The 22,242-nt window shown below is 40.7% G+C and overlaps 1 protein-coding gene across 2 annotated transcripts in view; it reads left to right on the top strand.

Annotated features, from left to right (window-relative positions):
- Positions 1 to 22,242, top strand: part of OSBPL10 (oxysterol binding protein like 10) — a 340,081-nt gene that overhangs the window by 13,673 nt on the left and 304,166 nt on the right. The window contains exons 1-2 of one of the 2 annotated variants that reach the window (XM_070359886.1): positions 3,461 to 3,527; positions 7,036 to 7,075. The exons of the other annotated variant lie outside the window; for it this stretch is intronic. Of the exons in view, the coding sequence (XP_070215987.1) occupies positions 7,065 to 7,075 (11 nt within the window). The 5' untranslated portion in view covers positions 3,461 to 3,527; positions 7,036 to 7,064. Of the gene's footprint in view, positions 1 to 3,460; positions 3,528 to 7,035; positions 7,076 to 22,242 lie in introns of those variants that run through there. 2 annotated transcript variants of the gene reach the window in all.

Here is a 22,242-nt window from a genome sequence, read left to right as displayed (position 1 = left end):
TTTCAGAGGAATGTGTTTGTATGTGGTTTGGTCCCTTTCTAGAAATCTTTTGATGAAAATATAACAAGTTGAAAGGCCCCGACATCAGTTTTTTGTTTTTGTTTTTTTCGGCTGCACTGGGTCTTCGTTGCTGTGCACAGGTCTCCTCTAGATTCAGTAAGTGGGGGCTACTCTCTAGCTGTGGTACGTGAGCTTCTCTTTGTGGTGGCTTCTCTTGTTGGCGGAGCACAGGCTCTAGGGCGTGTGGGCTTCAATAGTCAGGGCACCTGGGCTCAGTAGTTGTGGCTTGCAGGCTCTAGAGCGCAGGGGCACAGGCTTAGTTGTCCTGAGGCAGGTGGAGTCTTTTTAGAGCAGGAGTCAATCCTATGTCCCCTGCGTTGGCAGGCAGCTTCTTGACTGCTGAACCGCCAGGGAAGTCCCCAGCATCGGTTTTTAGTACCTCTTTCCCAGGATGTGTTAAGTGTTTAGGCAGTGCTGGTCACGTGGCCGGTGAACCACGAGCAGGGACTGGGAACCGCCCAGGACGCCATGGGATTCAGGTTCTCCCAAGTGCAGGTGGGACTTGGTGCTCTGTGTGAGTCCCTTGTTCCAGAGGAGTTAGGTGGATTAGGTGATAGGTGCATCCCGGTGATGGTCACGTCATCAGAACCGTGGTGGGCTGTGAACCGTGCAGGGAATGCCACCACGAAGGTTTTCCTGGGCCCTTTGTTGCTAACTAGAGTCTAGACAGAAGTGGGAGACTTTCCAAGTCCTGTGTGAGCTGGGGGCTGCAGCCCCCAGACACACACACACCTCTCTGTGTGTAGTTAGGCCTGACGGAAGGTTCACACCCATGCACTTACTGAGGGCCTTGTGTGTATATGCCAAATGCCGTGCAGTATAGCCAGAGAAAACTCTAATTCAAAAAGATGCGTGCACCCCACTGTTCATGGCAGCACTGTTCAGAAGAGCCAAGACATGGAAACAACCTAAATGTCTGTCAGCAGTTGAATGGATAAAGATTTGGTACATATACATGATGGAATCTTTGCTATCAAACAGAATGAAATAATGCCATTCGCAACAACAGGGATGGACCTCAAGATGAAGTCAGTCAGACAGGGAAAGACAAATACCGCATGATACCCTTATATGTGGCATCTAAAATATGACACAAATGAACAAATTTACAAAACCGAAACGGGTTCACAGACATGGACTTGTGGTTGCCAGCGGGAGACGAGGGGGGCGACTGGGAGCCTGGGATCAGCAGATGCAAACTCTTATATGCAGGATGGATGCACAACAAGGTCCTACTGGATAGCACAGGGAACTAGATTCAGTATCCTGCAATAAACCATAATGCAAAAGACCATGCAAAAGAATATATGTATGTTTAACTGAATCACTTTACTGTACACAGAAATGAACACGCATTGTACATTAACCATGCTTCAGTTAAAAATAAATAAATAAATGCCATGTGAGATGTGAGAGACGAAAGAAAACAGCACAGGTCCTGCCTTACAGGGCTGGCAGCCTGTATCAGGGGTGGCAGACTTTTCCCGTAAAGGGTCAGACAGTTAATATCTGGCTTCGTGGGCTCCACAGTCTCCATGGCAACTCCTCTACTCCTCCATTGTAAACAAGCGGGTGTGTCTATGTTCCAATAAAACTTTGTTTACAAAAACAGGTGGTGGGCTGGATTTAGCCTATAGGCTGTGGTTTGACCATCCTTGGTCTGAAATGACGTGCGGACCCCTTACTCAGGTAGTCGGGGCAGCTGAGTGTGGTGGCTAAGGGTAAGGATTCTGCGGTCCAGCAGCCTGGGCTTGCATCCCAACCTTGCTGTTGACTATTAATACCTGTGTGGCCTTGACCAGCTATTTAACCTCTCTGTGCCTTGATTTCTTCATCTGTAAAATGGGGATGTTACAGTGAGTGTGTCATAGGGTTGTTGGGATCAGCAGCCAAACTTCATGTAAAGGGCTTAGAATAGGGCATGGCACATGGAAAAGGAATGGCTACCCACTCCAGTACTCTTGCCTGGAGAATCTCATGGACAGAGGAGCCTGGTGGGCTACAGTTCATGGGCTTGCTAAGAGTTGGACACGACTGAGCAACTAACACTTTTTTATGATATGGGGTGGTGGGTGGTGGTGATGCTACCCGAGAAGAAGCTCCAGGGGAGAGCCCCATCTCCACCTGGGGATAGCAGACAAGCAGGTGAGGGGAGACCTAGGATATTGAACAGAGGGGTTCATTGTGCAGCCTGGGGCTTGGGGAGGGCTTCCCTGGTAGAAGCTCTGTGGGTACAAAGGTTGGGAAGTGTGGAGTGAGGGAGATGGTTTGGTACGGCTGGAACTCAGGTGGTATGTAGGCTGTGGCCAAAGACCAAATGGTAAAAGTAGATTGTGTTGGAAAAACCTGCTTCCTGAAGGACTCTCAAGCCACGGACACCACAGGTCATAAAATGTCAGTGCTACCAGAATCAGAAGGGATACCTTTGTGGGCCCAGGGGCCCTTGGATGCTTTAGATTTACAATTTAATCCTTAACATGAGATAAGAGGTGCTACAGATCTATCCGGCCTTCCCTTCTATAGTCATAGATCCCTAGTTTTTAGCTGTATACGTGCTTTATCCTTGAGAAAACTATCTTTGCACCGCACAGTCCCCCTTACAGGGGAACAGAGTTGTCACATAATAGTTTCCTGGAACTTCCTTTGTACCTTTCCCCTTTTTCCCTTTCTTCTTAAAATAAAGACATGTGGCCAAAACTGGAATATAGACGTGATGTCTGGAATTGCAGCAGTCATCTTGAGTCTTTAGGCAACTTGAATGAAGGCCATAAAGACAGAAGACACCTCTGAGGACTTTGTTGATCAGAAAAGTGAAAGTGTTGGTTGATCAGTTGTGTCTGACTCTGTGCGACCCTATGGACTGTAGCCCGCCAGGCTTCTCTGTCCATGGAATTCTCTAGGCAAGAATACCGGAGTGGGTTGCCATTCCCTTCTCCAGGGGATCTTCCTGACCCGGGATTGAACCAAGGTCTCCTGCGTTGCAGGCAGATTCTTTACCATCTGAGTCACCTGGGAAGCCTCAGTTGATCACCTCACAAATCCTGGGCTACTATCTTCTGGAATTTTTTATGATGGGCATATAAGCCTCATTTTTAAGCCACTGTTCACAGCCAAATCTATCCCTGACTGTTGCAGGTGGGATCTCTATTTTGCAGGTGTAGAAACTGAGGCACAGAGTGACCTACATGGCCTTGCTGGTAAGTTGGGGAGTCAGGATTGGTCTGACTCTGGGGCTTGCTTTCTTTTCACCACCCTGGAAGGAACTTGGAGACCTTCTCCCCCCTCATTTTATAGATGAGATCACTGAGGGCTTTGCTTCAGGGTAAAGCAGCCACACATTCCACTGCAAGGCAGTCATTGCTCAGCATTATTCCTGTTCGCTCTCTCTAGCCCTGGCCTTCCCTGGGAAGGGCCCCTGTGCTGTCGTTAGCGATTTTCTCGCCCAGCGTTGGGTGGCATCTCTTTCTGTGAGTAGATGATGTTTGGTGGGTTTTTCCTGGTCAGAAGCAGGCACTTTTTCGGGCTGTGTGTTCAGAGCTCTCACAGCCTCGTCTCTTGCCTCCTGCAGTCCTTCGGAAGATCTTTCCATGTCTGTCCTGTCCTGTCTTCATTCGGGCTCCCAGGACAGGCTGAGGGGGCTCTTGGACCCTGTGAGTCTTAGGAAGCTCTGGCCCAAGTCTTAATTGCCAGGGAGGCCTCCCAAATCCACACTCCCAAATCAGACTGTGGACTTTGGGTGAAGTGGGATCACATGTTTTGAATGCATTTTGCTTCTGGGATTCTTATGTAGCTGAGTTCCACCCTATTACTAATACCTTAAAAATGGGCCTCCCGACCCCTTTGGTGAACTTGGGCGAACTTTACAGAGCTTTACTGTGTACGTGTTCCAGCTGACTCATTTCATGGATTGAGCCCTAAAAAATGGAGCAGGACGAAAGCCAGTGTGTGCTGAGAATGCTGTTGGGAGAGTATTGTTGCACACTTATTTATCTGTATCTGTATCATATTGCGTTTTGTCACTTTTTACACTAGCAGTTTTGTCACTTTTTATACTAGCAATATTCTTGTGGTCATTTTTATTCTCCCAGCTAATCTGCGCCTTTTTCCTTTTTGTGAGAAGTCTGCCCTTGAAACCTTGCCCCAAAGTGCATTGTAACACTGTTTTAGTCATTTAATTAATTTGGAGTTTCCTGTAACTGAAATTTTCGTTAAACATCAGTTTCTGTGATACCCTTGGAGTGAGCTGAAATTCAGGAAAAGAGTATTGAAAGCCAAAACTGTACATTTTTTTTTTCTCACATTTTTCTCACAAGATAGGATTGACATAAAAGTGCTTTAGAAAATCTCTGTGTCAGAGAAACAGGACTAAACTTATGGAGTCAAGCTTAAGCCTGGGGGGCGTCATCTTTTTGAACATAAGCAAAGCATAACCTATCTAGAAAGAGACTAAATCGCAGTTGCTTATGTCATGAAATTGAATTTCTGCTTATCTAGAACTGGCTTCCTTTTCCTTTCCAGCAATGTAGCAGTTATTGGTATTCTTAGTGTTTTTTGTTTTGTTTCCATCTTTAGTTTTGCTTTTTTAGTTTGAAGCTGTAAATTGCTTTTGAAAACTACAAAGTGTACATTTTGTACTAACTAAATATAACTTGTGATCTGATTCTTTGTGTGTGTGTAAATGACATTATTATGACAGAAAATTTGTGTGCAGTCTATAGCTAACAGTACAGTATCCATGTTAATTGTTTGATTTTAATATTTGTACCCTGAAGGATTTAGGGGTCAAAGGGCCCCTAAATTTTGGCAACTTACTCTCATGTGGTTCTGGAAAAATATATTTTTAGAGAGAAAAGATAACCTTGTGTCATTGTCGGAACTGTGTTAAAAAGTTAGCAAGCCTTTGTTTTGCCCGTTTCCACTTCTTTGGGCTGCACTGGGTCTTCCCTGCTGTGGTCAGGCTTTCTCCGCTTGCAGCGTGTGGAGGCGGCTCCAGTTGCAGAGCGTGGGTTCTAGACTGCGTGCGCTCAGCGGTTGCCCTGCGTGGACTGTGTTTCTGTGGCATGTGGGATGTTAGTTCCCTGAACCAGGCATCAGTCTGCATCCCAGGCAGTACAAGACAGATTCTTAACCACTGGACCACCAGGGAGGTTCCTGGCCTATGTTTAAAAAAAAGACTATGGGGCATGCAGCATATACTTCTTGGGTGAATGTAGCATGTAGCTAATAAAAATTACCCAGTTTGCCTTAACTTTAATCTTCTCAAGTGGCCACTCAGGCAGCCATTCTGTGGTCTTCATCCACTACTTTTGGAAGCTGCTTCAGGTGTGGTAAGATAGACAATTCCAGATGTTAACCGGTGGAAATTGTTCCTGCCTGTGAGCAGCTGTCCATGAAACTAGGTAAAGCTGCAGTATTTGCAGCTTATGGAAAGAACGTTCAACCAAAGGCTTGGACAATTTGTGTTTTTATCCCTTTCCTGTTTAGTTGTTAATTTTCTTTGAATGTCAACCAATTTGTTTTCCATCCGTAAACAAGACAAAGTGGGAGATATATTGCTTGTTCCCTCTGTGACATAGAAAGAATGAATGATCATTTATAACCACTTTAAACCTACAACTTTATTTAAGAAATACATTCTATTACCTAGAATTATGGTGATCTTTGTTGTAAAATTACCTGTAAGCATTGACTAAAGAGGACAAAGGCACTGTGTCCTGGGAGTTTTGTGTGATGATGGACTTGCTTCTGGGAGCAGCAGCTCTGGGCTCGTTGATGGCCGTGACTTCGGGGCTGTAGATGAAGGCTTTGGGACTGGGCGTGGGCTCAGAGCGTTTCTCCTCTTCCGCTGGTTACCTTTCCACGCTGTTGATTGTGTCCTTTGAGGCCCGAGAGTTTTAAAGTTGGCTGTTGTCCCGTTTGTCTGTTTTTGCTTTTGTTGCCTTTGCTTTTGGTGTCATAGTCAAGAAATCATTGCCAAGTCCAATGTCATGAAGCTTTTCTACTGTATTTTCTTTTGGTGTTTTATAGTTTTAGGTCTTATATTTAGATATTTAATCTGTTTTGAGTTAATTTTTGCATACAGTGTAAAATAAGGGCCCAGCTTCATTCTTTTGCATGTGGATATCCAGTTTTCCCAATGCCACTTGTTGAAGAGACTCTCTTTTTCCTGCTGAGTATTTTTCAGAGATCTTATGACCACATAGAGAACCACATGCTGTATGGGCTCTCTATTCTATTTCACTGGTCCACTTGTCTGTCTTTATGTCAGCACCACAGTAAGGTGATCACTGTAGCTTTGTAATGTGTTTTGATATTAGAACTGTGACTCCTTCAGCCTTCTTCTTTTTTAAAATTATTTTGGTTCTTCAGGGTCCCTTGAGATTCTGTATGAATTTTAGAATTAATTTTCTATTTCTGCAAAAAAAAAAGTGTCACTGGGATTTTGCTAGGGTTTGCACTGAATCTGTAGATCACTTTGGCTGGTATGAGCCTCTTTAAGATATTGTCTTAAAAAAATATTAAGTCTTTCAATCCAAGACATGTGGGTTAGCTTTCCATATATTTATATCTTCTCTAATTTCTTTCAGAAATGTATTGTAGTTTTTAGTGCATAAGGTTCTCACCTTTTTGGTTAGGTTTATTCTTCTAAAATTTTTTTTTGAAGTTTAGTTGATTTACAATATTGTGTTAGTTTCAGGTGTACAGCAAAGTAATTCAGTTATATATATATGTGTGTGTGTGTATATATATGTGTGTGTGTGTATATATGTATGTATGTATTTTCAGCTTTTCCATTATAGGTTGTTGAGTGAAAGGTACTGAATATAATAGTTTAGATTTATTATTAAGTATTCGTTTTGATGCTATTGTAAACAAAAACTGGTTTTTTTCTGTTGATTTTTAAAAAAATTATTTATATATTTTTCCTCCCTTCCCCCTAAAATTTATTTTTAATTAGAGTATATTGTTTTGCAGTGCTTTGTTGATTTTTGCCATACATCAGCATGAATCAGCCGTAAGTATATACACGTACGTCCCCTTCTTCCTGAGCCTCCCTCCTGCCTCCCTTGCTCTGTTGATTTTTTTATCTTGCAGCTTTGCTGAATTCTTTTATTACTTCTGACAGGTTTTTAAAATTGTTGTGGAGTCTTTAGTAGTTTTTATACATGACATTTGCAAAGCTAGTTTTACTTCTTCCTTTCCGGTTTGGATTTCTTTTTCCTGTCTAGTTACTCTGGCCAGAACTTCCTATATTCTGTTGAATAGAGATGGTGAGAGTGGGTGTCCTTGCCTTGTTCCTGATATTAGAGGAAAGAGTTTCAGTCTTTTGCCATCGATTATGATGTTAGCTGTGGAGTTTTCATAAATGGCCTTTATTATGCTGAGGTAGCTTCCTTCTATTCCTAGTTTGTTGAGTGTCTTTATTATGGAAGGGTCTGCCCTCTGCTTTTGTAAAGTGCTGCTGAAACACACTCATGCCCACTTGTTTGCACATTGCCCGTGTCTGTTTTCACTCTACAATGACAAAGTTAAGTAGTTGCAGCAGAGACTTTGAGGCCAGCAAAGACTGAAATGGTTACTGTCCGGCCCTTTTCTAATCGCTGCTTTCAGCTATTAATGTGGTAAATTACATCGGCTGCTTTTTGAATTTTGAACCAGCCTTGCTATTCTGGGATAAACCTCACTTGGTTATGGTGTGTTATACTTTTTTATGTTGCTGGATGCAATCTGCTAATATTTTGTTAAGGACTTCTGCATCTTTGTTTATGAAAAGTATTTGTTTGCAGTTTTCTTATACTGTCTTTGGTTTTGGTATCAGGGTAATGTTGGCCTTAAAATGAGTTGGGAAGTATCCTTCTTGTTATATTTTCTGGAAGAAATTGTGTAGAGTTGGTGTTATTTCTTCCTTAAATATTTGGTAGAAATCACCAGGGAAACCATCTGGCCTGAAGATTTCTTATTTTGGAAGGGTTTTAACTACAGATTCGTTTTAAAAATAGTCATAAAGCTATTCAGATTATCTGTTTCATCTTGGGTGTGTTTTGGTAGTAAATGCTTTTTGAGGAATTGGTGCATTTCTTATAAATTGTTGAATTTATAGGATGTATAAAGTTACTTCTATTATTCCCAGTTATCCTTTCAATATCTTTGAAGCCTATAGTGATATTCCCTTTTTCCTTTTCCTGATATTGATAATTTTATGTCTTTGACAGTCTTGCTAGAGATTTATTTATTGATCTTACTAAGAACCAGCTTTTTGTTTCATTGGTAGTTTTTATTATTTTATTTTTTAAAAAATATTTATTTATTTGTCTGAGCTTGTCTTAGTTGCAGCACACAGGATCTCAATGTTTGTTGTGGCATGGGACGGGGGAGCCTGGTGGGCTGCCATCTATGGGGTCACACGGAGTCGGACACGACTGAAGTGACTTAGCAGCAGTGGAATCTTCAGTTGCAGCCTGTGGGATCTAATTCCCTGACCGAGAATCGAAGCCAGGCTCCCTGCATGGGGAGAATGGAGTCTTAGCCACTGGACCCCCTAGGAAATTCCTATTGTTTTCTATTTTTAAGTTTTTTACTCCTGTGCTAATCTTTTAAATTCCTTCCTTCTGCGATTTATGTTTAGTTTCTTCTTTTCCTAGTTTCTTAAAGCAGAAGCTTACAGTATTGAATTCTTTCATCTTTTCTAGTGTAAATATTTAATGCTCTAAGTTTCCCTCAAACACGGCTTTAGTTGCCTTCACATGTTCTAATATGTCGAATCTTCATTTTAGTTTGGTTCAAAGTATTTTCTCGTTTCCCTTGAGTCTTTCTCTTTGACTCATGAATTATTTAGAAATGTGTTAATTTCCAAGTGTTTGAAGATTTTTCTGTTATCTTTCTGTTACTCATTAATTTCATTATGGTCAGAGAACATACTTTGAATTAATTCAGTTGTTTAATGTTTATATGGGTTGTTTTATGACCTTGGTTATGTTCTATCTTGGTGAATATTCCATGTATACTTGAAAGTAATAGGCATTCTTTCGTCATTGGGAGAATTGTTCTGTAAATGTCAATTAGATCCAGTTCATTGTTATTTTTTCAGTTCTTCTATGTCCTGATTGACTTTAAAAAAAGTCTTTATTTTATGATTTTAGAGCTGTGGTCTAGAAAGAAAGCATAACTCCTGCTTGAATATTGACATTGAATATTGACATTGAAATATGACAATATTGAATATTGACATTGAATACAATGTCATATGTATTCAAAATTTCCCCTTAATTTATGTTCCTTCACAGACTGCCTTATTTGTATATTTAATTTTCTTGAATATAAGCTGCATAAAGTCATAGGAGCTTGATATTTGTCCATTTTTGGGGAAAGCACATAAAACATTATGGGGCAGGGTGTTCTTCACTTTATTTTATGAGGTCTTCTCCCTGACTGTCTGGCACCTGCCGTTATTTTAGGTAAATTCCTGAAAAAACAGTTTTAGAGCTACTTGGAAATGTTTTTGGACAGTTTAGCTCAGTCCAATTGGGAATTAATGTAAATATATTGGTTACCAACCGCAGATTGATATACAGAATTATGCATTGGTTCTGGGAATTCCCTGGCAGTCGTGGTTAGCGTTTGGTGCTCTCACTGCCACGGGCTCGGCTTCCATTCTGTAAGCTGTGTGGCACAGCCAGAAGACAAAATATGTGTGTTGATTCTACTGAGTGGGTGAATGGCCACTGAAGATATTCTCAGGCCAGAACTCCCCCGTTAAGAGTGCCAAGTAGACTGAGTCCTGGGGAGACATCTGTGCAAGGAGCCTTTAGATAAGCCAGGCTCATCCATCCCCCCTTAACAAGGGGGCATTTACCTGTATCCGCTAAGGCTTCGACTCCAGCTTTGAATATGCAAAATCTTCAAAATATTTTGAGCCTCTTTTGGGGCCGAGGTGAACCTCAGACCACATCTGTAGAAAAGGGGTCATTAGACCTCTGAGCCTTCCGTTAGACCCCCCATCTGAGGACCCTAGGCTGGACTGGGGTCTGGTCTCATACGGGCAACACCTTGATCTCTCTCCTTTTCTCCCCATCCCAGCTTGTGAATGATGTCAGACCATGCATTCTAAATGGGGGTGATAGAAAATGGTTCCTGGGGTGATGGTAGTAAAAATGTGTTAGTTTTTAATGTATAAAATGCAGATATAGATAAGAGTTCATAAATAGATGTACAGTCTATCTTTTGTATTAATTTCATTGCAGGGGGAGAATACTGAAGGAAATTTGTCTGAAAAGGTGCCCTAGGAAACTGACGATGATAACAGAGGTTGAGAAATATTGCTTTAAATTGAAGATGCTGAGAGAGGCACTGAGCAGAAGGGCTACTGGGATTTGAACAATTTCTAATTGAGCGGGGTGGAGAGTGATGCTTCAGAATTTTATTACAAGAAATATTTTTATCCAGAGACTTTCAGCGACTGAAACAAAAGGAAAATAGGCCTAAGTTACATCATGAATTCAGGTTAAATGTGAGGTGATTGTTAAGAGCTTTATTAAATAACACAAGGAGAATTTCCTTCTGCCTGGAGTCCTTTAGGAAAGGTCCTATGGGAAGTAAACCAGGTCTCCTGGGAGGCTGTTAGTCCACTGGGTGGCTGAGGAAGGAGCCTTCAAATCAGTATTTTAAGACCCGGTATCCGTATTTTACCACCCATTCTCCCAGCGGTTCAGACGATTGGCAACATTAGAGTATGGAGTGTGTATTAGGTAGTTCTATTGAATCACTGTTAACTGTCAGAAATTAATAATTGCACTGTGGTTATATAAGAGAATGTTCTTAGGAACTACATAATAAAGTATTTCAGAATAAAAGGCGATGTCTGTGCTTCACAGTGGTTCCAGAAAACCAGTCTGTAAGGAGAGAGGGAGAGGGAAGGGGAGGAGGAAGGAGCTGGTTAGCTGTGGATGGAGGGGCAGAAAGGCAGGGGCAAGGGAGGAGAGGAGAGGGAGAGAGCCAGAATTAGGCAAAAGCAGGTGCCAGAGCATCAGTGACTGTTGAATATGGGTGAAGATGTTGGGCTGTGCAGATGGCGCTCATGGTAAAGAACCCACCTGCCAGTGCTGGAGACGTGGACCAGATCCCTGGGTCATGAAGATCCCCTGGAGGAGTGCTTGGCAACCCACTCCAGCATTCTTGCCTGGAGAATCCCTTGGACAGAGGAGCTTGGCGGCCTACAGTCCTTGGGGTTGCAAAGAGTTGACACAAATGAGCGACTTGGCACACACCCAGTACACAGTAGTTCTCTGTAAAGTTTTTCAACTCTCTGTAAGTTTGAATCGTTTCGGAGTACAAAGAAAAAAAAGTTGAAAAGTAAACAAGAATGCACTTGCCTTCTTTGAGAAACATGAGTCACATGTGTCCTGTGATGTTATTTAATTTGATGGTTTACTGATTTATATTTTTTAATTGAATATAGTTGATTTACAATGTAGTGTTAATTTCTGGTGCGCAGCAAAATTATTGTTATATGTGTATATTCTTTCTCGTATGTTTTTTCATTATGGTTTACCATAAAATATGGAGTATAGTTTCCTGTGCTATATAGTAGGACCTCGTTGTTTATCCATTCATATGTAATAGTTGACATCTGCTCATCCCAAACTCCCAGTCCATTCCCCCCGCCCCATAATATTATTTGAAATTGTCAAGTCAACGAGTAGTTTGAGTAAAATGTCACTATATCGCATGATCCTGGGGAGCAGATGTTGCTCCAAGTCCTGGCACAACGCAGGGCTGTAGTGGGCTCTCAGTAAGTATTTGTTAGGATGAATGGAGTCACAGCAGCAATGGCATGATTTTGGAGTTCGCCTTGCCCTGGTTTGCATGTGTTTCCCTGGACACACCTCTCCGTGCCTCTGTGAATTCTGTGAAAATCACCAAATGGACAGGCTTTGTCTCAGGAACGTTGCATTACAGCGAGTGATACGGAAGAGACTGAAACCCTAATTCTAGGCTTCTTGCTGGGAGAGGCACCCAAGGCACCTGGCAGAGCGCTTGTGACATTCCTGCCGTATTGGTTCCCATTACAGTGTGACGTCTCCAAAAAACTGTTTAGGGAGAAGCTGGAGTTACTTTTTTATGGTAAAATATATATGACATAAACTGTACCATTAAAAAAAGTATTTGTTTTGTTGTTCGTTTTTGACTGTCCCGGGTCTTGGCTGCTGCGTGCAGGCTCTCTCGAGGTGCGGGGCACGGGCTTCTCTTGTTGCAGAGCACGGGCCTACAGCGTGGGCTCAGTGGTGTGGCACACGGGCTTAGTTGCCCTGCAGCGTGTGTAACCTTCCCAGACAGGGGACTGAAACTGTGTCCCCTGCATTGGCAGGCAGATTCTTAACCACTGGACCACCAGGGAAGTCCCCATTTTAACCTTTTTTAAATGGACAGTTCAGTCGCATTAAGGACACTCAAACTGTTGTGAAACTATGGCCATTCTTTATCTCTAGAAGGTTTCCATCCCCCTAAACTGAAACTCTGTATTCATTACACAATAACTTATTATTTGCTTAACAAGCCATTTATTCTCCAGAATTATAATTGTTAGTGATGGTAGGCTCCAGGACCCCAAGTCTCAAATTGATGGCACCGAGAATAGAGAATTTACTTTAATTAATTATCTTGCAGGAAGACACTAACAAGTTTAACAGGAACATCTACTGCTGGTTTACAGAAATTAACTTTCCCTGAAGATTATAACATACATGGGAGGAGGGGCAAGAGAGGGTAGGGAATTAAGAAGTACAAACTATTATGTAGAAAATATGCCACAAACTAACACAACACTGTAAAGCAACTATATTCCACTAAAATTATTTTTAAAATAGCTACAAGAATATATTTAAATTAAAAGATGCTTATTCCTTAGAAGGAAAATTATGACCAACCTAGACAGCATATTAAAAATCAGAGACATTACTTTGCCAACAAAGGTCCATCTAGTTAAGGCTATGGTTTTTCTAGTAGTCGTGTATGGATGTGAGAGTTGGACTATGAAGAAAGCTGAGTGCAGAAGACTTGATGCTTTTGAACTGTGATGCTTTTGGAGAAGACTCTTGAGAGTCCCTTGGACTGCAAGGAGATCCAACCAGTCCATCCTAAAGGAAATCAGTCCTGAGTGTTCATTGGAAGGACTGATGGTGAAGCTGAAACTCCAATCCTTTGGCCACTGGATGCAAAGAACTGACTCATTTGAAAAGACCCTGATGCTGGGAAAGATTGAAGGCTGGAGGAGAAGGGGGTAACAGAGGATTAGATGGTTGGGTGGCATCACCGACTCAATGGACATGAGTTTGAGTAAACTCTGCGAGTTGGTGATGGACTGGGAGGCCTGGTGTACTGCGGTCCATGGGATCTCAAAAAGTCGGACACGACTGAGCGACTGAACTGAACTGAACAAGAATATATTTTCAGCACAGAGAATGCAGCCAATATTTTATAATAACTAAATGGAATATAACCATTACAAATCATGAATCACTATACTGTACACCTGTAACTTATGTAATATTATACATCAACTATATGTCAATAAAAATTTTAAAAAGATTATAACATACACTATAATATATACTGTTTAAAGTGAAACATAAGAGCTCTAAGGCTTTTTAAAATACTTCTTAAAATTAACCTAATGGAGGCATAATTAGCAGACAGATGTACCTGTTTTCAGTGTATAGTTTGATGACTTTTGTGTCTTTTTTTGTTTTCTTAATACAGATACTATTGCATCCTTGTTTTTTGGCAGTGCTGAAGTCTTAGTTCCCTTACCAGGGATTGAACCTAGGCTCTTGGCAGAGAAAATGCTGAGTCCTGACCACTGGACTACCAGGGAATTCCCTCATTCTCTACTTTAATGACTTTTCTATCCAGTTATAAAAGTATTATTTCATGTTCTTTATACAAAACTTAGAAAATTCAGAAAAGAGTAAAGAGGAAATTCAAGACCATCAAGAATGATCTCCTCTCTTTCTTTAAAAATAAGCTCTTTTTTTAAAAGCAGCTTTAGGTTATCATGCAAAATTGAGTGGAACTGCAGAGTTCCCGTATACTCTCTGCACGTCCCCCCAGCCTCTCTTATTACATTTTAAATTATAAAGAGACATCTGCCTGCTAAGATACAGTTCAGAGCTACCAGCCTCCCAAGCTTCCTGCGGGTGGGGGGGTCCACTTTTCTCCCAGAGCCTTGCTGGCACTTGGGTTCTTCCTTACCTTTTGGTGGTTCGTGACAATGTCCTGCCAGGAAGGCAGCCACGGGGCTTGTGTTTGCCTGGTTTGTATTTGATGGTTGAGCCAACAGGTGATTGGAACAGCTTGAGAATTCTGTTTGTTATAGACTTGCTTAGAAGTATTCTTTTTGCACTGAGTTCTACATGGAGACTTTTAAGACAGCTCTGGACAATAAAAAAATAAAGCTCTGGTTTCCTGATGAAAGATTAACCGAGAGAGGCACCTGGGTATTTTTGAGCTATGAGGTGGTTTATGCTAATTTTCAAACAGCTTTTGTGTACAAGCAGGTTGTGTTCCAACTCTTTGTGGGTGAGTTTTTTTGGGACTTTGGAGTGTATTTTCCTTTCAAAATGAGGAAGAAGGATTAAAGAGGATGGTTTGTGGTTAATTTCTCCCAAGTGGTGAGCAACATTGTGTGTGTGTATGTGTGTGTGTGTGTGTGTGTGTGAGTGAATGTGGGTTATACCCTTGAGAGGGAGAGAGGTGGTCACACAGTCTCTTGTAGCCGTTTCCAGAAGTCAGGAAGGTTCAGAGACACTTGGTTTCTGAGCCAATGAAGGGGAAACAGAGCGGCAAAACTCCCAGTCTTACTGGGAACTGAGTAGTTACAAGCTGCGGGGTAGGGGATGCAGTGCTGTATTTTGTAAACTAACTTGCAACCTTCTGGTGTCCATTGTAGCCTTGCTTTGTCATTTAGGTCAATTGGATCTGAGTTAGAAATTTGGCCAGACAACAGAATATTTAAACTGTTTTCCCCTATTGCATCTCATTTCCATAGTCTGTTTAGGATCCTAATTGATGCAAATGCTCTTGTTATCCTGAATGTGAATTGAATGCAGGGTTCTAATTTAATTTTATATCTTGTTAATAGACCCACAGACATAGAAAACAAACTTATGGCTACCAAAGAGGATAGGGTAGGGAGGGACAAATTAGGAGTTTGGGATTAACAGATACACACTAGTATATATAAAAGAGATAACCAACAAGGACCTACTATATAGCACAGGGAACTATATTCAGTATCTTGTAATAACCTATAATGGAAAAGAATCTGAAAAGAATATATATATGTATATAGTTGCACACCTGAAACTAACACTACATTATAAATTTTACTGTATTAAAAGTGGAAAAAAATTTTACATCATGTTGTTAAACTTGATTAGGGTATTTGAGGGTCTGAATGACCAGTAGGGTGTGGCTGGTGCCAGCCTTACTTTATGTGGTACCTCTGACATCCTGAGCGACATGAGGAGGGTGTTTTATTTATTTATTTAAAATATTTGCTTATTTATTTGACTGTGCCAGATCTTGGTTGTGGCCCATGGGATCTTTAGTTGTGGCATGTGAGATCTAATTCCCTGACCAGGGATTGAACCTGGATCCCCTGCATCAAGAGCACAGAGTCTTAGCCACTGGATCACCAGGGAAGTTCCAGGGAGAGAGCGCTTGGTTAGGTTGATGAAACCCAAAAGCAAGCTCAGGAAGGAATCTCCAAGGCTCCCGATTTGCAGGATCACTGGATCTTGATCTGTTTGTTGCTCATGGAAGCTTTTTGTGTAATTTAAAAAATTTTCAGCCAGACACTAAGATGGTCCCCTCTGTGCCAGGGAGTTTGGAAGAACTGTTTTTACAGTGGAATACATCTGATCCCCAGGAGGGAGAGTTTTGGTCTTCTTAACTGATATGCAACTTTTTCATTCTCTGCATTTAAGAGAACCTGATTGGAAGTAACTCTGTGACCACATGTTACAACTCAGAAACAATCCTGACGTTTTACCACTGTCTTTTTCTGGAAGCATTTTCCAAAATAAATAAACAATAAAAGGCAGGCAGAGGCTGACATTTTCCTTCTCAGGGCATCATTCCAGGACCCTGAAGATCCTCAAATGAACTTGCCCTCATCTCACAGGTAAGGAAGCAGCCCCAAAGAGATGACATTTAGTTCAAAGTTATACTCTGGCTTTGTGACGGTTAGAACAAGAAACTGGCTCTCTGCTCCTCAGACAATTTTGGAAAAACTCCAGAAAAGTGATGCTAAAAAGGATCTTTCTGCCCTGTGGTTTTTGTTATACAGCAAAGAATACCCACTGGTTTCTCATTATCTGGCTGATGCCCTGAAATTCATTCAGTGTTCTGGTTTATTTATTAGCTGTTTTGAGTGATGGAGAACGATTTCAAAATGTGAAGACAGCTATTCTTGAACCCTGTGTTCCCGGGGTATTAAAAGATTGTGTTGGGATATCTTATCTCTGAACCTGATGTTAATTTCCTCTAATATACTGCAAAGAATAAGTCACTTTTTTTTTTTTCTTTTGGGCTTGGAACTTACAGGATGTTAGTTCCCTGATCAGGGATGAACCTGGGCCCTCAGCAGTGAAAGTGCTAAGTGCTAACCACTGAACTTCCAGGGAGTTCCTTATATTGCAAAGAGAACTGGGTTTAATAGTTGCTTTTGTTTTTCCAAATTATGAATAAACCAGATTTTAAAACTGCTTCAAATCTATCTGTAGATAGATGCACTCTTTCTGGTGATGTTAAAATAGAAGATGCACTTCTGAATTCTGAAAGGTGCCTAGCTAAATCTGATTATGTTGCATTACACATTTGAGACTTTTCCCTGGGGTCTGGTGTTTCCTCCCAGGTCTTTAGGACAGAATATTCTTTGGTCATTTGGCAGTGGTTCTACCCTGACCTTGATGTGCTGGCGAATGTGACATGTTTGTTTCTGTTGTACACCCCTCCACTCTTTTTTAAACAAACTTTATTTATATTTTGGCTGCATTGAGCCTTTGTTACGATGCATGGCTATCTTTAGTTGTGGCTTGCAGGCTTAGCTGTTCTGAGGCATGTTGCTCTCAGTTCCTAGGCCAGGAATTGAACAAGTGCCCCCTACAGTAGAAGGCAGATAGTTAACCTCTGTACCACCAGGAAAGTCCCACACTCCTCCACTCTTGAAGAATGGTGTCTTGGCTCCCCGTGATGGTATTTGACCTTTGGGGAACATTTCTCGTGGTGCACTAATGAGCTCTCATGTAGGACAGTGGCTCTTACTCTGGTTTATTGTGGGGGTTGGCAGACTCTTTCTGTTAAGGGCCAGATAGTAAGTAATTTCAACTGTGCTATTGTAGCATGAAAGCAACCATGGACAGTACGTTAACAAACAGGCGTGGCTGTGTGCCAATAAAACTTTATTTACAAAAAACAAATGGTGGGCCAGATTTGGCCTATGGGTCATTTTTTTTGCTGATCTCTGGCTTAGTGGTGTTCTAGAAAACAAGATTTGAAGTCCCATTGGCTTCTATGGGTGATGGAGAAGAGAGAAAATCCAGTCCTCAGGATATAAACATCTCAGTTGAGATTTAGCATCCATGGTTGGAAAGATGCTTTTGTATCATTTTTCAATAACTTCTCAGTTATTATAACCATGTGGCTTTTTTTTGGAAAAAAATCTCCCCGAATCTCACTGCTCTTGGGATCATACCACTGGATTTTCATTTTTGTACATTTCTTTTGAGTCCTGTCATTTTGTGCTTTTACTTTTGCAAAGCCTCGATGTATATGCAGATCAGTTGGTTTTATTCAAGAGCAAGATGCAACCACATATCTGACAGGTACAAGTACATTGAGATCTAGTAAACTAACCTAAAAGGTATAAGTGAGGTTTGGCAGAGAAGATTTTTTTTTAATTTATTTATTTTAATTGGAGGCTAATTACTTTACAATATTGTATTGGTTTTGCCATACATCAACATGAATCCACCACGGGTGTACACGTGTTCCCAACTCTGAACCCCACTCCCACCTCCCTCCCCATACCATCCCTCTGGGTCATCCCAGTGCACCAGCCCCAAGCATCCTGTATCCTGTGTTGAACCTGGACTGGTGATTCATTTCTTATATGATATTATACATGTTTCAATGCCATTCCCCCAAATCATCCCACCCTCTCCCTCTCCCACAGAGTCCAAAAGACTGTTCTATACATCTGTGTCTCTTTTGCTGTCTCGCATACAGGGTTACCGTTACCATCTTTCTAAATTCCATATATATGCGTTAGTATACTATATTGGTGTTTTTCTTTCTGGCTTACTTCACTCTGTATAATCGGCTCCAGTTTTGTCCACCTCATTAGAACTGATTCAAATGTATTCTTTTTAATGGCTGAGTGATACTCCATTGTGTATATGTACCACAGCTTTCTTATCCATTCATCTACTGATGGACATCTAGGTTGCTTCCATGTCCTGGCTATTATAAACAGTGCTACGATGAACATTGGGGTACACGTGTCCCTTTCAATTCTGGTTTCCTCGGTGTGTATGCCCAGCAGTGGGATTGCTGGATCATAAGGCAGTTCTATTTCCAGTTTTTTAAGGAATCTCCACACTGTTCTCCATGGTGGCTGTACTAGTTTGCATTCCCACCAACAGTGTAAGAGGGTTCCCTTTTCTGCACACCCTCTCCAGCATTTATTGCTTGTAGACTTTTGGATCGAAGCCATTCTGACTGGTGTGAAATGGTACCTCACTGTGGTTTTGATTTGCATTTGTCTGATAATGAGTGATGTTGAGCATCTTTTCATATGTTTGTTAGCCATCTGTATGTCTTCTTTGGAGGAATGTCTGTTTAGTTCTTTGGCCCATTTTTTGAATGGATCATTTATTTTTCTGGAATTGAGCTGCCGGAGTTGCTTGTATATTTTTGAGATTAGTTCTTTGTCAGTGGCTTCATTTGCTATTATTTTCTTCCATTCTGAAGGCTGTCTTTTCACCTTGCTTATAGTTTCTTTTGGTGTGCAGAAGCTTTTAATTTTAAGTAGGTCCCATTTGTTTATTTTTGCTTTTATTTCCAGTATTCTGGGAGGTGGGTCATAGAGGATCCTGCTGTGATTTATGTCAGAGAGTGTTTTGCCTATGTTCTCCTCTAAGAGTTTTATAGTTTCTGGTCTTACATTTAGATCTTTAATCCATTTTGAGTTTATTTTTGTGTATGGTGTTAGAAAGTGTTCTGGTTTCATTCTTTTACAAGTGGTTGACCAGTTTTCCCAGCACCACTTGTTAAAGAGATTGTCTTTTCTCCATTGTATATTCTCGTCTCCTTTGTCAAAGATAAGGTGTCCATAGGTGTGTGGATTTATCTCTGGCTTTCTATTTTGTTCCATTGATCTTTATTTCTGTCTTTGTGCTAGTACCATTCTGCCTTGATAACTGTGGCTTTGTAGTAGAGCCTGAAGTCAGGCAGGTTGATTCCTCCAGTTCCATTCTTCTTTCTCAAGATTGCTTTGGCTATTCATGCTTTTTTTGTATTTCCATACAAATTGTGAAATTATTTGTGCTAGCTCTGTGAAAAATACCGTTGGTAGCTTGATAGGGATTGCATTGAATCTATAGATTACTTTGGGTAGTATACTCATTTTCACTATATTGATTCTTCTGATCCATGAACCATGTATATTTCTCCATCTATTAGTGTCCTCTTTGATTTCTTTCACCAGTGTTTTATAGTTTTCTATATATAGGTCTTTAGTTTCTTTAGGTAGATATATTCCTAAGTATTTTATTCTTTTCGTTGTGATGGTGATGGAATTGTTTCCTTAATTTCTCTTTCTATTTTCTCATTATTAGTGTATAGGAATATTACACTATACACTATATAGGAATATATTGTATTGTATATATTGTATATATATTGTATATATCTTACAATTTGTATATTCCTACAATATAGGAATTCTGTGTGTTGATTTTGTATCCTGCAACTTTACTATATTCCTTGATTAGCTCTAGTAATTTTCTGGTGGCGTCTTTAGGGTTTTCTATGTAGAGGATCATGTCATCTGCAAACAGTGAGAGTTTTACTTCTTTTCCAATTTGGATTCCTTTTATTCTTTTTCTGCTCTGATTGCTGTGGCCAAAACTTCCAGAACTATGTTGAATAGTAGTGGTGAAAGTGGGCACCCTTGTCTTGTTCCTGACTTTAGGGGAAATGCTTTCAATTTTTCACCATTGAGGATAATGTTTGCTGTGGGTTTTTCATATATAGCTTTTATTATGTTGAGGTATGTTCCTTCTATTCCTACTTTCTGGAGAGTTTTTATCATAAATGGATGTTGAATTTTGTCAAAGGCTTTCTCTGCATCTATTGAGATAATCATATGGCTTTTATTTTTCAATTTGTTAATGTGGTGTATTACATTGATTGATTTGCAGATATTGAAGAATCCTTGCATCCCTGGAATAAAGCCCACTTGGTCATGGTGTATGATCTTTTTAATGTGTTGTTGGATTCTGGTTGCTAGAATTTTGTTAAGGATTTTTGCATCTATGTTCATCAGTGATATTGGCCTGTAGTTTTCTTTTTTTGTGGCATCTTTGTCAGGTTTTGGTAGTAGGGTGATGGTGACCTCATAGAACGAGTTTGGAAGTTTACCTTCCTCTGCAGTTTTCTGGAAGAGTTTGAGTAGGATGGGTGTTAGCTCTTCTCTAAATTTTTGGTAGAATTCAGCTGTGAAGCCGTCTGGACCTGGGTTTTTGTTTTCTGGAAGATTTCTGACTACAGTTTCAATTTCCGTGCTTGTGATGGGTCTGTTAAGATTTTCTATTTCTTCCTGGTCCAGTTTCAGAAAGTTGTACTTTTCTAAGAATTTGTCCATTTCTTCCACGTTATCCATTTTATTGGCATATAATTGCTGATAGTAGTCTCTTATGATCCTTTGTATTTCTGTGTTGTCTGTTGTGATCTCTCCATTTTCATTTCTAATTTTATTGATTTGATTTTTCTCCGTTTGTTTCTTGATGAGTCTGGCTAATGGTTTGTCAATTTTATTTACCCTTTCAAAGAACCAGCTTTTGGCTTTGTTGATTTTTGCTGTGGTCTCTTTTGTTTCTTTTGCATTTATTTCTGCCCTCATTTTTAAGATTTCTTTCCTTCTACTAACCCTGGGGGTCTTCATTTCTTCCTTTTCTAGTTGCTTTAGGTGTAGAGTTAGATTATTTATTTGACTTTTTTCTTGTTTCTTGAGGTATGCCTGTATTGCTATGAACTTCCCCCTTAGCACTGCTTTTACAGTGTCCCACAGGTTTTGGGTTGTTGTGTTTTCATTTTCATTCATTTCTATGCATATTTTGATTTCTTTTTGATTTCTTCTGTGATTTGTTGGTTATTCAGAAGCGTGTTGTTCAGCCTCCATATATTGGAATTTTTAATAGTTTTTCTCCTGTAATTGAGATCTAATCTTACTGCATTATGGTCGGAAAAGATGCTTGGAATGATTTCAATTTTTTTGAATTTACCAAGGCTAGATTTATGGCCCAGGATGTGATCTATCCTGGAGAATGTTCCATGTGCACTTGAGAAAAAGGTGAAATTCATTGTTTTGGGGTGAAATATCCTATAGATCAGAGAAGGCGATGGCATCCCACTCCAGTACTCATGCCTAGAAAATCGCATGGATGGAGGAGCCTGATAGGCTGCAGTCCATGGGGTCGCTGAGGGTCGGACACGACTGAGCGAGTTTACTTTCACTTCTCACTTTCATGCACTGAGAAGGAAATGGCAACCCACTCCAGTGTTCTTGCCTGGAGGATCCCAGGGATGGGGGAGCCTGGTGGGCTGCCGTCTATGGGGTCGCACAGAGTCAGACACGACTGAAGCGACTTAGCAGCAGCAGCAGCAGTCGTATAGATATCAATTAGGCCTAACTGGTCTATTGTATCATTTAAAGTTTGTGTTTCTTTGTTAATTTTCTGTTTAGTTGATCTATCCATAGGTGTGAGTGGGGTATTAAAGTCTCCCACTATTATTGTGTTATTGTTAATTTCCCCTTTCATACTTGTTAGCATTTGTCTTACATATTGCGGTGCTCCTATGTTGGGTGCATATGTATTTATAATTGTTATATCTTCTTCTTGG

Source organism: Bos mutus, chromosome 22 (genome assembly GCF_027580195.1).
Source record: "Bos mutus isolate GX-2022 chromosome 22, NWIPB_WYAK_1.1, whole genome shotgun sequence".
Classification (NCBI taxonomy): domain Eukaryota; kingdom Metazoa; phylum Chordata; class Mammalia; order Artiodactyla; family Bovidae; genus Bos; species Bos mutus.
Note: the sequence above shows the minus strand (reverse complement) of the source record. Positions and strands in the feature narration are given on the sequence as shown.